Source organism: Thermobia domestica, chromosome 18 (assembly GCF_964235325.1).
Source record: "Thermobia domestica chromosome 18, izTheDome1.hap1.1, whole genome shotgun sequence".
NCBI lineage: Eukaryota > Metazoa > Arthropoda > Insecta > Zygentoma > Lepismatidae > Thermobia > Thermobia domestica.
This window is the reverse complement of record NC_137471.1, coordinates 89,799,701-89,816,657: the sequence shown is the minus strand read 5'-3', so window position 1 is coordinate 89,816,657 and position 16,957 is coordinate 89,799,701. Positions and strand designations below refer to the sequence as shown.

The window sequence follows — 16,957 nt, the reverse complement described above, 5'->3', positions numbered from 1 at the left end:
GCATGCTTTGTTGTACTCTCAAATAACTCAAGTTAAAAAAAAAAAAGAAAATATTCATTTATTTTCTAATTAAAACTTGATTTGAAATAAATCGACAGTTCATTGTCTGAACTATCAAACCAAATAAATCCTTTTCCCAAACGTATAGTTTACGGACTTCAGAAAACAAAAGCACAGTTCCTGTTAGTTTAAATACAATAAATGTGACAGAAAACCGCGTGGTGTCAAGGAAGTTGTTCTAATTATACAATAACCTTTCTGTTCATCATCATGCATGACATTATGAATGGAACCGAAGTTTGAAAGGGTTTACTAATAAGAACGTCAAATATTTAAAATGAAATGGAATGAAATCTACGAGTGATGATGAGATTTTTTTTTCTTTTACTATGAAAAGCAATCAATGACATTGTGATTTAAAGATGTTCCGCAACCATAGAATACAGTTGTAATTGTAATTAAATGTAATAACTGGTGAAGGGATTGAGGACAAAAGTTGGATCATGATAGCCATCCTGAAAGTTTCCATCTTGAGGCTAGCGGAAGAAATTTCTGTTTCCTTCAGAGAGCACACTACCCAAGAAATCTTGGATATTCTTGAAAATGCATTCGGAGCTAGATTATTTTACCAAGGATCCGATGACATACAGATTTAGTCAACAAAGAAATAAAATTACAATAAAAGATTAAGTATTCGTGATAATGTCCTATGTAAAGAATTTCTGTAAATTTTCAATTCCGTGTACATTTGTTTTGTTCCTTAGAGCTGAATGTGTAGTATTTGATGTCGTCTTTATAGTGTGACTGAGGAAAGAACTTTTTCTGTTGTTCAAACACCGTGCTCGTGGGTTTTCTCGGGGTTCTCCCGTTTCCTCCCACTTTCTTCATTCCACCACTTCCTTCATTTCTCATAATCACCGTCTCCTTTAGCCTAACCGGCATAACCGCGGGACGTAAAACTCAAAGATTTTTTCTGTTGTTGTTTTTTGTTTTTAAATCTAACAAAGTTATGTAAACTGCGAAATATTTGATGAAGTAAACAGAAAATCTCCACCATGTATGGAACTGTGCCTTTCATTCCAAACCACTCTTCATAATTTTATTATTACTAATACACTTTTATTCCAAACTTCATGTGAGCTCCTTCGTGGCTAAGCGCTTAGTTTACGCGCCTTTGGCGTGGGAGACCCGGCTTCAATTCCCGGCGGGAACTCATGTGTTTTGGATTCCACGTTAATCAGTAGGTCCCTTCTCATATAGCCTCGCTGCTCTAAGAGGCGTTAAACTCAAAATCAAATCTAAACTTTATGAACCAAACTTTTGAGTATTTGCAGAAAGATCGTATACATTTAAGGTATTTTAATTTATAATAATAATAGAGATATTTTATTCGTAAAATTTTTAAATAACTTTTTTGTTTTTACTTCTAGCAAATGTTGAATAATGATGAGGCAAAACAGGAATCGTTAGAAACTGATATGCAAGCAGTTAATGATGGAATAGTTGAAGTAGATGAAGTGTTGAAACCTGAAGATCAAGAAGAAGAACGGAAAGATAATAATAGTAAGTAGCACATGTTGATATTACATTACATATATTGATAGTAAAGGAATTTCACTTAGGATACCTGAAATTTTGTATAATTATCATCGTAATTAATTATGATTTAGAAAACCAAAATCCACCGTTGTATAAATATGGCCTTCAACCAGTGCCGTTACTTGTGGGGGAGCAAGGACAACTGCCACTATTTAAACTCTCCGCCGTTCGAAGGGACTCTCTTCAAAGTAGAACTTTCTTACTCCATAGGATACGACACGAACATGAATGTATAAATGGTGTTCCGAGTAGGTTCACCACGTCTCAAAAAAAAAAAAAAAAAAAAAAAAAAAAAAAAGTTGTGTCAAACATTGCATCCTCAATTTAACTTGTGAAGCGTGGAATGGTCCCACTATACCATTTCCAAAAGAACTTAAAATAATTTAAGATTCGAACAAAATATATTTGCCTAACATGAAGCTTAAATGTAATCTGGGCTCTATTTCATTAAAACACTAACTGGGGGCCCAAATATTAATGTTTACCCCTTCCCCATTGAATGTTCCAAGTTATGGCGCTCCATTCGACCTTCAGTCAATTTAGTCAGGATTATTATTATTATTATCAGCTCTGCTATCTTTTGTTACTTTTAGTCTTCTTCGTCTGACTTTCATTACAACTTCTAATATTTTTCGAACTATAGTAGACACTCTTTAATCCGGCATGCACGGCCGTGCCGGATTTGCGATTATGCCGGATTATCGAACGTCAATATAGTTAAAATGGGAATACCAAAGATAACGATAAGATCAATAAGTTCACTAAATTAATTTAGACCCGAATTATTAGTTGGTTTAATGTATAGTTATGTTTGCCCCCCCCCCCTTCCCCTCTTTCCCAAAAAACAAACTTTTAAAATTCACTTCGAGGAAAGCTTAATTTAACCAAATTACAACAAATGGCCCTATTTAAGCTATTCTGCATTCAGTTTACCACTAATTGCCTTATTTAAGTGAATTTTAGCAAAAATTCATAAAGTTAGTCCCTTACTTTCCGATCGCCCTTCCCCTTCGCACAAAATTTCATGAAATATTCAGGTTTAATTGTACTAAACGTAATGCCATATTTTCACACTATATTAAACACTTTAATGACTTCCAAGTGGTACACAACATTTGAAACCGTCACACTTTGATGTAATTTACTGATTTCATTACAAAGCGAAACTCAGTTTATCTTGATTTAAACTGATCCGATTTAGCCCAAGGAAAAGGATGTTGTAGATTGAACTTTAACTTGATTTCTCTTCACTCGCTTTACTTTTAAACCACACTCTGTTTACTCAATTATTTCTATTTTTTAATCCATTTCTTGCAAACGAACGGTCAAAACACATGCACATATGATGTATGTTAACACTTGAAAACTTTGTCCATTGAGAATGAAATTCCCATTTCTTTCTTTCTCCATTTACTTCACAAGGTTCAGAACAAAGAACATCAGATGCCATGGTATGCTTCGCTCCACGTAACCGGAGTAGCACATAATAGCTTGACACGACGTTACGCACACACTGATCCCAATCAGACAGAATATAAAAACCACCGTAACACGAGGAAATGTGTTTCTAAGTGTGTATGGAGAAAAAGAATAGGCGTGTCTTCCCCTCCTTCACAAACACGTTAATGAAGCACCAGTTCAAACGAAGTAGCTTACAAATGCGCTAACTCAGATTCAGTTTATTATTATTAGTATTATTATGTACTCATTATTTTTCATTAGGTACTCATTATTTTTAGTTATACAAAACAGTACAAGATAACATAAACTTTGTACACAAGTAACTTTTTTTTTTTTTTTTTTTTAAGATAAACTTTTTTCAATTTAAGCTGTGGCGTCTCGTATGAACGCTACAATTTAGAGTGTTGTACTTTGTGAGGCTTGAGTCGAGCGGAAATCGAATGAGAAAGTGTTAGAGAAGAAAAGAACAATTTTAGATGCAATTGGAAAGAGGAATTTAAATTGGTTGGAATGTTAGCGAGAAGGAACTGATTATAAGAATATGGTAGCTGGAAAAAAACGAAAGAGCGAAAGAGACTACAGTTGATGGACAGTATTAAAAATAAAAAAAATACTTCGTGAAAACAAAGAGGTTCGCTGAAGACCGTGGAAGCTTCTCAGTTGTGCTATGCTAAGCATAGGCAGAATACCTATGATTATGATATTAGAAACACCAAGACTTATAACCCATCATCATCGAGTTAGAAAGTTGTGGTTGGCATTATATAGGTACAAACGTAAATGAAATCCTCACAGCAATCCTGGATTCTTTGATTCGATAGAGACCCAGATTCTGAAGGACAACAAGTCTTTCTCTTTCCAAGTCCTTAACCAGCATTAGTCTTAACCTATCTCTTCTTGCATTATCCTTAAGTTATACATTTAACGGTTTCAACAGTTTCTTTTATTTTTTTGCAGATTTCCTTACTTTAGCGACAACGTCTTGGATTGTTACATATTCGAAATCTCCTTAGAAGCGGGAATACTATTCAAAAACACTAGATCTTAACATTGTCGAAAACACTTGACCTTAACATTGTAATGTTCCCATAAGATGTTGATGCAGTTTTCGTAAATTATCTAGGATATTTGATGTTCACATTTTGTTTCATGCTCAACCTGTAAAACAAATAAAATAAAGTTCAAAATAATGCTGTTATTTGAAAGTATAATAGTATATAACATACTATTATATTTAACAATTAAGGAATTCAGTGAAATGTGTAGGATGATAGGAAGTGTATTGTCAAAATTGTATCCCCAGACCTCGTATACTTATGGTATATTTAAATTTTATCAAAAAAAAAAAAAAAGTATTAGATAATACTACATATCTTGTTTGCAGATCAGGAATATGAAGACGGCGAGGTGCGGCATGAAAAATCGAAGCCTATGACGAAAGAGCAGATAGCAGCTGTGTCAGAAAAAGTGGGACCCGACTGGAAGAAACTAGCAGCTAAGCTTGGATATGCTAAGGATGAGGTAATGTGGATATTATTGCGGTGGTAGTTGTGTTAGTGGAAAGAAGAGAAAGGCTGATACAGGATAATTTGACACATTAAAGATTTGAATTCAGATCACGGGTAATTCACTTGAACATCTTTGGTTTTCGTTTTCGTAATTGTCAGGGAGCGTTGTTGTTTAAGACCTGAGATAGTGAAAATAGAGGGGCACTGTGGATCAGTAGCCTATGGTGCGAGGAGTTCCTGGTTCCATTCCAGGCCATATGAATATCTTATGAACTTGTGTCCTTGAACTTTCTCGGAGTTTTTCTGTTGTTTTTTCCCACATTATCATTCCATAAGTTCTTTCATTCACTTTCATTAATCAGTGGTCTCCGTTAGCGTAAGAAGCATAACGGGGAAACGTTAAAATAAATATTTCATTTCCCCTTTTTTAAAAATATTACAGAAATAAATTTTTGTTAGCCAAATATTTCTGCGGTTTAACATAGTTTACCTAATAGATTAATGTAGACTACACTCGAGACAATACCCAGGAAAGACATATAGAAGCAGCTTACCAAGTGTCGAGCTAAAATACTTGCTGCTATAATTTCAACATCTGGCATCATACTGTCTTAATCGAAACATGTTTTTTTTTTTTTTAAAAAAATGAATTTTTCCATCGATAGAGGCATAATTTAATTGTACTTCTTCAAGTAACAATTTGATTCTTGTTTAATGCTCGATAGCTGGTGTTACTTCTTTCATCTGAGATTGTACTTTTCACTTATTCACTGCATCTTAGCATATATTGCGAATTTAACTTCACAGTTTTTATCTCCCATAATCTGGTAATATCACATCCTCGTAATATACCGTATGAATGAAAGGATAGTCATTTAAAAAGAAATACATCAATTTTTGTGTTAAAAATAATGCAAGGCTTTCTATTTGTTAATCGAATAATTGAGTTTTCAAATCAGTCCTGGCTAAAATTAAGTAGGCGTAAACATGTAAGGATCCTTGAAGAAGTACGGATTCTCAATATTTGAAAATGTGTCCCATTCGTTGTGTAAATAGGTATAACTATTGAAATATTAGTGTAGAGAATGCTTGAATATACAAGAGTCACACACAAAGAACTGTATAACTTTACGAAATCGGGATGAAAATTAGTATGAAAAAGAGGAAAGTAATGTTTAACAACTTAGCAAAAATCGAGGATTGCAGTTGAAAATACAGAGTTAGAAGTAAATATTTACATTTACTTGGAATAAAAGAAGTCCATTGGCAATATTAAAAAGAAATTAAGACTAGTGAAGTGGAAAGGAACAGCTTCATATTGAAAAGTAAAATACAAATGGGTTTAAAATGAAAAAATTTCGATGATTGATCGGAGACGTGGACGTGAAGAAATTCAGACGTTCACCGTGAGCACAGTATGTAACAAAGTCTGGAGGGATGTATGCTAGGAAATCTTTAAAATCCCTATATATATCCTGTGCAATATTGCAATATTTATATGCCAATTTGCAGCGAGAACTATACAAACAAACTCATCGTAAGTGCATACGGTTTAAAAAAAAAAAAAAAAAAAAAAAGCTTTTAAGCAAATAAATGTTTGTAGTGTTATAGTGTTTAAGTTACGTCAAAATTTTACTTTCTTAAGTTTATATTATTCAGATGTAACATTAAATAAGACTTTCACTTTGCTTCATAATACAGACGCATTTTTTCTTTCAGATTGAATATTTCGAGAATGAGCAACCCGACAATGCAGCACGGTGCCAATACATGTTAACGCTTTGGAAAGGAGATAACGAAGAGGACGCAATTCCAGAAAATTTGGCTTATGTTCTGGAAGGTTTAGGCTTACAAGAAGCGGCAGATGTTCTTTCTTAAGCTGTAATGACGTTGAAGAAATTCTAATAATTATTAATTATTATTTAAAATAAAATTACAATAGTTTTTGCATTACGTGACCATGTTATTTATTTTCCGTCTCTGGTAATTGATTTTTCTGGGTTGGAAACATAGTTCGAATTTTGATCTTTTGTAAAGTTAGTGATGTAAGTTATAAGTCAATAAAATTTTCACCTGAAACACAAAAGTTTTAGAAAAATTAAAATTAAAAGATCTATTCAATTAGTCGGTCTTCATCACAATGATAAGATGATATTGTTTTTAAGATTTTGCAGTGAGAAATAAGCAGTAAAAGAATTACAACTGCATTTTATTGGTGGATGTATTCCAAATTAGCACTTTTTAACGAATTGGCGGTTAGATATTCAGTTAAATATTGTGTTTATTTTTGCTGTTTAAATTATAGGTTTCTATATTATATTTGAATTTCGTTAGTTAGATTTTAATTTTGGATGTTTATTTTTATCAAAATGACTCGTAAGCTATGCTTTCAGTGAAGAGTCTGTTGGAATATAAGAGTACATAGTCAGAAAGTGTTTAAAAATGTGCACTAGCCGTTTCTAAGGTATTTTGGGCATGAGTATGTGCAAATAGAAAGAGATAAGATTTAACGAAGATATGGATTATTGATGCTATGTAAGATATGATTTAGGGTTTCAAGATTACAAGAAGATATGATAATGATGAGTAATATGTTTTAAGAGATTTATATGAAACTAGGTTAAAGGTACAGATAAAGAATAAACAAGATTCAAGAAGATTTACTAAGTATTGATTTTGGTGTAGAGTAATGTTGTAGTAAGATAGATACAAACAAAGTGATCTAGATACGATATAAAGATTTCCGATTAAGCAATTTAACCTAACAATTTTGGCGCAGTCTACGGTAGGATAGAATTCAAGCTCTAGGATACCAGTATTGATCCAAGAAGAATTACAGTTAACAGATTGTATTGAAGGATTAAAAGAGAGAGCTAGATTGCACAATGTCTTCATTGCCAAGTTTTCCACCTTTCAACTGTGAAACCGATCGCCTGCAAGCATATCTGGATCGCTTTGAACATTTATGTATAGCCACGCAAATCCCAGAGGACAGAAAGGTCTCAACTTTGTTTGCTGTTATTGGTTCCGAAGCGTATGAGCAAATCTGTAATATGTGTTGGCCAGCTTCACCATCGGAAAAGTCATATGAAGAAATCAAAATAGCTATGAAAACATATTATGCAGCAAAAGTGAACGTTATTTCGGAAAGATTTCAATTCCACAGCATGAAGCAGAAGCCTTATCAGTCGATTAATAGCTTTGTACTAGATCTTAAAAAGCAATCATCATATTGTGGCTACATTTGTTGCTTGGATGAGAATCTTCGAGACCAGTTTGTGTTTGGAGTCACTGATGAAGCGATTCGGCGCAAGCTGTTAAACACAAAAGATTTGACTTTCCAGCTAGCTATAGACATTGCGTTAACTATGGAAAGCACCGATCAACAGTTGAGGTTGTATAAGCCTAAACCAGAGTCTGGTATAAATATGGTGCTTAAACCAGAGTCTGGTATAAATATGGTGCGTCCGACAAAGAATCGTTTTGCAAAAGTTAACGATCGGCATGGGTCTAGTTCCAGTTCAGCATCTCCATCATCATCTCCAAGATCGTCACCGAAATTTCCTGCTCGATGTGTTTTCTGTAAATTACAACACAGGAGAGGAGCTTGTCCTGCGTGGGGAAAACAATGTTTTAAATGTGGACGTAGGAATCACTTCGCATTAGCCTGTCAATATGACACTTTTGAAGCCTCTGAAAATACCATCAGGAAGTCGGAACAGGACGAACTAGTTGAAATGGCAAATCAGCTGAAGTTAGATAACATATTTTGTGACACGGAAGAGGAACGCTCATTTTCCGATTGTGATCCACACTATGGCATGACGGACATATTGTGGTATGATCAGTGGAACCAAGAGAATTCACAGTGCAAGGATGAACAGCGTGACAGGACCAAATGCACGGATCAACAGCAAGACAGGATTGGGTTGGCAACAGTGGCAACCGACGGATTACAACAAGGGCATATGTCAGAGCTGCATGAAGTAGAGGTACCGAACTACCCAGATATAGGAGTTTTAGAGGATAAGCATACGAATTCTCCCAAGAGAGTTAAACATGTTTGGGCCAATTGGTGGTATAAAAAAAGGTCACGAGATCATCGGAAAGGGTCTGATAGCAAGGAGAAGAACTGTGATTCTATGGAAGCCGCCAAGAACACTTCGTGGACGGAGGAGCTGCAAGAGCGTGACGTAATTCTTGCTCAGCTGATGGAGAAACAAAAGTGCATGCAGGCACAGATAGATTTTCTGCTGGAGAGATGGCAGGCGCTGCAAAGAAGAAGGAAGTCCAGAAGATGGAAAGGAAATGAAGATTATTCTGATGATTCTTAAATTTCTTAGATTGGATTTCTGTTTCTGTGATTAGCTTCTGTTGCAAGTTGTTAGATTATGTTACTAGATGTTAGATTAAGTTGCAAGATGTAGAGTTTTGTTTGTAAAGAGGGGAGAATGTTGGAATATAAGAGTACATAGTCAGAAAGTGTTTAAAAATGTGCACTAGCCGTTTCTAAGGTATTTTGGGCATGAGTATGTGCAAATAGAAAGAGATAAGATTTAACGAAGATATGGATTATTGATGCTATGTAAGATATGATTTAGGGTTTCAAGATTACAAGAAGATATGATAATGATGAGTAATATGTTTTAAGAGATTTATATGAAACTAGGTTAAAGGTACAGATAAAGAATAAACAAGATTCAAGAAGATTTACTAAGTATTGATTTTGGTGTAGAGTAATGTTGTAGTAAGATAGATACAAACAAAGTGATCTAGATACGATATAAAGATTTCCGATTAAGCAATTTAACCTAACAGAGTCTACAACAAGTACATATTGGAAATAAATATTCTGAAGTTCAACGTAATATTAATGTGTACAGCACACAATTAGAACTTCTAATTGTTAAATAATTTGTTTCATGTCATCCGAACGAGAAAAATGTATAATATTTTTCACAAATAAAATATCAAAATGGCATTAATTTTTCCTTCACCAAGGAAACTTTCTACGGCTTTCGAGGTCTTTCTAAACATTTGTGGGAGAAAATCATAATTTGCACAAGAGAATTCTACTTTTTCCATAAATGACACGAACAAGTAAGTTTTCAAATTAATATTCAATTAACTTCTCACCGAGGAAATTTAGATAAAGCTAGCTGAAGTGCCCATTCTTCGCTTGAAGAGAATAGGTTTGTGAAAATTATTTAAACCCAAACCTATTCTCTTCACTCTCTTAGGATAAGCATTTTAACGAAAGTGTAATGATAAAAACCCATATAATGCGTAAACCAACTGTAGAAATTAGCGAATTAGCGAATGAAGTTTGAATTTTTGAAACGCGGGAACATCGCGTTACGCGAAAAAAGCTGAATAGTTCATTTATGAAAAAAGTAGAATTCTCTTGTGCCAATTATGATTTTCTCCCACAAATGTTTAGAAAGACCTCGAAAAATATACGTTTTTCTAGTTCGGATGATATGAAACGAATTTTTTAACAATTAGAAGTTCTAGTTGTGTGCTGTACACATTAATATTACGTTGAACTTACTTGTTGTATACACTTCACTGAAAGCATAGCTTATGAGTCAATTTTAATATAAATAAACATCCAAAATTAAAATCTAACTAACGAAATTCAAATATAGTATAGAAAACTTAGCATTTACACAGCAAAAATAAACACAATATTTAACTGAATATGTAAGCGCCAATTCGTTAAAAAGTGCTCATTTGGAATACATCCACCAATAAAATGCAATTATAATTCTTTTACTGCTTATTTCTCACTCCACAATCTTAAAAACATCATCATCTATCAATGGTGATCAAGGCCGACTAACTGAATATATCTTTTAATTTTATTTTCTCTAAAACTTTTGTTAGTTTCAGATATATATTTATTTATTTTCGTCACACTGAATTGTTTGTTATCGCGTTACGCGAAAAATATATATCATTTATCAGGTAAATCCTTTATCAAGATACGCCTTTGTGACTTCTAAACAGATAGACAAAATATAAATAAATCAGCTGGTACCATACAAATATTGGCAGGGAGAGTTTCTTGACATATTTTATGATACCACGTATTTACAATGTTGTGAAACCAACACAAAGTTATATTTTTTTTCAAGCACTACGCCAAATTATTACAAATTTCAAATTGACGTGTTTAGCGAAAACTTATATTATCACATTTATTACTTAGTGTTGCAAACTAAGAACACTACAGTATCACAAACATCCAAACTTTCGTAGCCTCTGTAGCAGTTATAACGTGAGTAAGACAGACGGGGCAATGCACATCTAAAGTGCTTAAGTATCTAGTAATATGGTCATGATACAACGATTTCGAATAAATAGGAACAAAGACATAAGAGATTAAAAATTTGACAGTTTTCAAAAGCTTTTATTTCGAAAAAAAAAAAAATGCCTGGATAAGTAACTTATCCAATCACATAGATGGTTTTTAATAGATGTGAAGATCATCATGCCGTTTACAGCAATTTTCTATCTTAAACCGTTCTAGAGATGTAAATACCTAATAATAAAGAGATGTAAATTGGTAATAGTAAAGTTCGCAGCACAGCTTGTAGTTGCATGTAGATTTGAAATATATATATATAATATCCTGACCTATGTCATTTGAACGACAAATGACAAGTAGAGAGCAACTCAGCATCCTAATACAAGGTGGTGTGACGAAATTAGATAGCACTGCGAAAATTTTGGAAACAAATTATCCAAGCTAGATGGTCAGAAGGTATCGGAAAGATCTTAATCTAGATGGATCCGAAATTGTTGATAATAGTATGTATGCGTTTCAGGTATAAATAACTCTCACGAATACACTCATATGATTCAGATCTTATTCTTGATATCTGAGCATTTGAGATTAAGAAACAAACGCTTATACTTTGTTCTGACAGATATGTTTAACTATGTAGCTGTAAGAATTTCTAAAAAGAAAGATATTTAAACTAGAATTTACCAGATGTGCCGGTTAACAATTCTCAATTTCGTCGCTTGAAGACGCTGGAAGCACAAGTTGGTTCACAGTCTCAACTGATATGTCAGTGTATTGCTAGTACTGTGCCTGTGAAAATACCATTGAATCACTACCGAATTCGAGTTAAAGTGATAGTGTTTTGGTGTGTTAAACATGTCTAGTTTCAAACCAAATAAAAAGCATGTGCGGCACGTACTGCTCTTCCTGTTCAATCTCAAGAAAAACGCAAGTAAAAGCCATCGTATTTTCACGGAAACTTATAGTGACGATGTGCTAACGAAAGACGCGTGCATGTTGAGGTTTCGACGCTTCAAAAGTGGTGATTTTGATCTGAAAGACAAAGCTCGCCCGGCCAACCGAAAACATTTCAAGACGCCGAATTGCAATCACTGTTGGACGAAGACGCTACGCAAAGTCAACAGCAACGGGCAGAAAAGTTGAATGTTGGTCGCCAAACTATATCTGAATATTTGCATGCCATGGGAAGGATCCAGAAGGCACGGAAATGGGTACCACATCATTTCAACGATCGACAAATGGAAAAGCGAAAAACGGTGTGTGAAGTGTAGCTTGCTCGTCATGAACGAAAGTCGTTCTTGCATCGGGTCGTGACAGGACACGAAATAGATCTACTTCGAGAACCCAAAATGCAAAAAAGCATGGGTTGACCCAGAACAACCCTCCACATCGACCACAAAACCGAATCGCTTCGGCAGGAAAAAAATACTCTGATCTGGTGGGATCAGAAGGGTATGGCATATCATGAGCTGAAACCAGGTGAAACAGTGAATACCGCTCTCTACTGCCAATAACTGATCAATTTGCACCAAGCATTACACGACAAGCGCCCCGAGTGGGCTAAACGACATGGAAAAGTGATTTCGTACCAAGACAACGCCTCATCACACACAGCGAAAGACGTCAAAAACACCATTTCTGCGCTGGGTGGGAAGTATTGCCGTACCCGCCGTACTCACCCTACTTGGCTCCATCGGACTACCACTTATTTGCATCGAAGTCTCATGCACTTTCCCAGCAACACTTCTAGAATTATGAAAATGTTGAAAAATGTCTTGGTGACTGAATCACGTCAAAAAGTGAACGATTTTTCTGGGAGGGCATCCACACGTTGGACAGATAGGCCATGTGTATAGCTAGCGATGGCGCATACTTTCAATGAAGCATTTGTTAGCTTTCTCCGAAGGTGCAACTGTTTTCTTTCATAAAAAATTAGGAATTATTAACCGGCACACCTGGTACTGTTCTTGGGTATAGCTGGATATGTCTGAGTATAACAAACGGTTCTGCGAACTGGAAATATTTTAACAACGGGTTCAAGTGAACCGGCTGAATAGCACCAGTGGATGTGTCAAGGTAAGTGGTTCATTCTGTGTATATAAATGCTTCCCTTAAGACGAGAATTTCCAAAATACTGGGACACATGAAAGCTTATTTTTAATGAAGAGTTTACATATCGAGTTTCATCCTCTCTTCGTGAGATTTTTCGCTTAAATTATGATCCTCTTGCTCCCTTCGTAGGCAGGCCCGTATTTAGGTAAGTAATATTCTGTGCTCGAGCACAGGGCGGCAAAATTTTGAAATTCTTTTTAAGATTCACGATAAAGTAATATTTAAAACTAGTTACCCGCAGAGTCCCTCGCAAGCGCGAGAAAATATGTTAATGTGTTTAATTCGCTCTAGTTACAGTAGTTACTAATTAGCTACCTTATCTGGTTATTTTCAAAATGTCATCCTCTCTCGTCCTAGGCTCGTGCCCAGCCCAAAAAATTAGGAGGCCCCGGTAGAAGTTGGGGGGCGAGGGGGTGTCAAATTATTTAAAGCACAGGGGCGCACAATATATAAATACGGGCCTGTTCGTAGAATATACATTTTAACCAAAATAACGTGATAAAAACAAAACTCGAGGTAGTTAATAATATCCAAAAATTCACTGTTCATGAGTTTTCCCGTGATTCGATCATGCACAATATTAGTTTCATTTTTATATAATAGATGCAGAGTGTGTTATTGGATAACTTTAATTTACACAAAATCTACAAAATAAGTGGACACATTGAATAGCTAACAGCTAATTTCGTTGAACTGCGCTCATCTTTTAGTACAATTTTTAGAATGTAATTTTAAAATACCAGATAGTCTAAACAGTAGTGAACCTTTTGCGCACAAGTTGGGGTTGTGTCCCCAATTGTAGGTAAATTAGTCGCAGCGAGTTGGATCTAATGTTATTAGACACCTTACAGTTGAAGCTAGTAGATGTACAAAAAAATGTTTTCATTACTACAATCAGAGTAGCGTATTGTACCGTGAAGATGAGTGAACTTTGGTCAAAATCGCGCTACATTTTACAATTTTATTTCGAGAAAGGCCCAAACGCTGCGCAGGCCCGTAAAGAAATTTGTGCTGTTTATGAGTAAGACATGTTATCAAAAGCAACAACCAAAAGATAGTTCAATCGCTTTCGTTCTGGGAATGTCGATGTCCAAGTTGTTCCTCACAGTGGGTGACCAAGCACAACAAAGCTAGATGTTATTCTGGCAAAAGTCGAGCAAGATAGGCATGTGAGGAGTAGTGACATCGCCAAGGAACTGTACTTTCATCATCAAACAGTTTTATACCATTTGGTCAACTTGGCTGCAAGAAAAGCTCGACGTTTGGGTGCCACATTACCTGACTCAAACACATTTACTCGATCCAATTTCTAACTGCGAAATTGTAGAGAAACGTAACGAACTAAAGCCATTTTTGAAATGATTGATCATGAGTGACGATTTTCAAACAAATATTGAAGAAATAACATTTACTCAAATATAGAAGATGGTACTGTATTAGTTGGGCAAATTTTAATGGCCTTTTGAGGATCTAGGTTACATAATATTAGATCTACTCGGATCCGAAACACTACTCGAATTTATATCCGAAGCAAGTACTCCACTGCATATCGAACATGCTGCCATACCCACTTAGTCGCAGATAAGCATATAAAGAATCTGTTAATTGTTTTATAAGAAGGTTCGTTATTTACGGAACTGGTTCATATAATTTTAATTCAGACGAAAGAGTTGTTCTAAGGTATAGTAAATTTTTATACGAGCATGCAATTGAAAATACAGTTTGAAGTAATCTTTGTCCTAAATTGAGAACTTGTTTTGAGAAAGCAACAATTTCCAGATGCATAAATCAATACGACTCTTAAAAATTACTATTAAGAAAATCAATTAGGAGCTCGTTTTATTAGTGGTAAGACGAAAGAAGTTTTCGTTAAAGAGGAATCTATGAAATTTTGATTTTATTACATTATGTTCGTGCTTCGTATACTATGGAGATACATGATAAAGATGATGATAAGAATTAGTAGTATTAAAAACGGGGATGGAACAGGAGCACGCCATCAAAATATGGATAATAGATTCTATGTTCATCACAAACCCGTATGTTCTACAATCAAATATATTGTCCCTCACACTACTATCTGTACACGAGTAACTATCTGTACACATCTGTTTTTCCCACCTGGTGATGTTGAATTGAACGGCAGTATATAAAATTTTATAGCTTATTTTGTTCAACAAAATAAGTTCCTTTAACAGAAAAGTGACCCAACTCAAAATCAGAAAGCAAATTGCATATAAGCACTGCAGCAGGTTAACATGGGCGGACAAATCGTACAGTTGCTCGTGGCAGGGTGGAGAAGGATGTTTTTACACAAAACTTTCTCATCCTTTAATTATTTTAAACCTATGACATTTCATCACAGGCTAGCAATCTCTTGATTGGTTTGGCGCAGCTTTCCACCCTTCCCTATCCTTGGCCAGACTTTTCACGTCTTTCTAGCTTTTCTTCCTTATACTTTGTAGTACTTGTTCCGACGTCGGGCATTGCAAAGACGACACAGTGAGTCTCCAACACGTGTTAACATATGTGATGCTTCTTCGATGCTATGGTTAGCGGTAACAATTCTTGCAACTAGCTCTTCTTCAGACAGTACAAGTCTTTCGTAGACCAGGGCTTTCATATGTCCCACAGAGAAAAAAAAAAAGTTTTTTTTTTTTTTTTCCTGTGGGAGTAAAACTCTCATGGTGAACAAACAGGCCTACTCACGGGACCACTTCGCTCTATCCATTGCTCCGGATACACATGATTAAGATCTTACCGCACGTCATGTGAGAAATGGGACCGAGGCTCCATCATGTTGGAACCAAATGCGCTGACGAATATAGCGAACTCTCTTTAAATAGTACTGGTAAAACGTTCGCCATAAAATAATAATAAAACTGTCCATTTAATTGAGCTGGTGAAAGACATGGACCAATGAAGTAATCTCTCAAAATACCACGGTTACGAATGTCACCGGTAATTACAATCTCTGAAGATGAATGCGATATCTGCATTCGAAACGTCGGATGTCAATATCTTCACGTGGCTGATAGCCCGAGAAGACTTATCAAAATGGATAACATTCATAAGTCCTAAACGGCATAAGTCCTAAAAATATAGGCACTGGTCCTAAATTTTAGATCTCGTACCGTTTAGGACTAGTGCCGCGAAATGATTGTTAGGTCTTGTGCCTTTTTCATTCACGTGCTTTAGTTCTGAAATTCGCCACCTCCACACGAAATTGTGACGATGCGGTAGCTAGTTGGCAATAATGTTACGGACGTAGCTAATTCCAACGGTAACAGTTATATTTAAACTAAAATTATTATTATTATCATTATCTTTTCTGCAATTATACACGAATTACATTATATAACCTATTTCATTTTAAGAATTAATTAATTATATAATTGATTAAAAATTCGTTTATTTCAAATGGAGATACGAGAATCCCATGACAAATTCCTAAAAAGGAAGTAAATAAAAATGTTTAAAAAGCATATTTTACCAGACTTTTCTGAAACCAAGCAAGCATTTAGAATTGCAAAATATATTCTGTGGAGTGTGTTTCATTAAAAATAGGACAAAAGCCCACTCTAATTTTCCAAAGGTAAGACAAAAGCCTACCAAAGTTTACTTAATTAGGACAGAAGCCCACTAGATATTAAACAAGTGAACATTAAATACCGACTGCATACATTAAGAACGCATTAAATTAAAACAAAGAAACATTTATTATGCAATACAGTTACTATATTTCACAGTGTGTTTTGATAGAGCTGATATGTATAAGCAAGAAAAAATCAACAAATAACGCTAAATCACTAATGTAATATGCAACACAATACGTTTGAAGAAACCAATACATAGTCATTTAGGGGTGCAACCTGCAAACTTTTCTAGGGAAGTAGACTTTTTAACATATTAAAAGCAAACCAAAGGTATATTTCCAAATTACAAAAGCTTCAATAAGACAATAAAT

At 34.9% G+C, this 16,957-nt stretch overlaps 1 protein-coding gene across 1 annotated transcript in view; it reads left to right on the top strand.

Moving 5' to 3' along the window:
• Positions 1–6,521, top strand: part of Hpr1 (THO complex 1-like protein Hpr1) — a 61,368-nt gene extending 54,847 nt beyond the window's left edge. The window contains exons 12-14 of the mRNA XM_081746184.1: positions 1,431–1,563; positions 4,445–4,581; positions 6,288–6,521. Of these exons, the coding sequence (XP_081602310.1) occupies positions 1,431–1,563; positions 4,445–4,581; positions 6,288–6,446 (429 nt within the window). The 3' untranslated portion in view covers positions 6,447–6,521. The remainder of the gene's footprint in view (positions 1–1,430; positions 1,564–4,444; positions 4,582–6,287) is intronic.
• Positions 6,522–16,957: the final 10,436 nt, after the last annotated feature.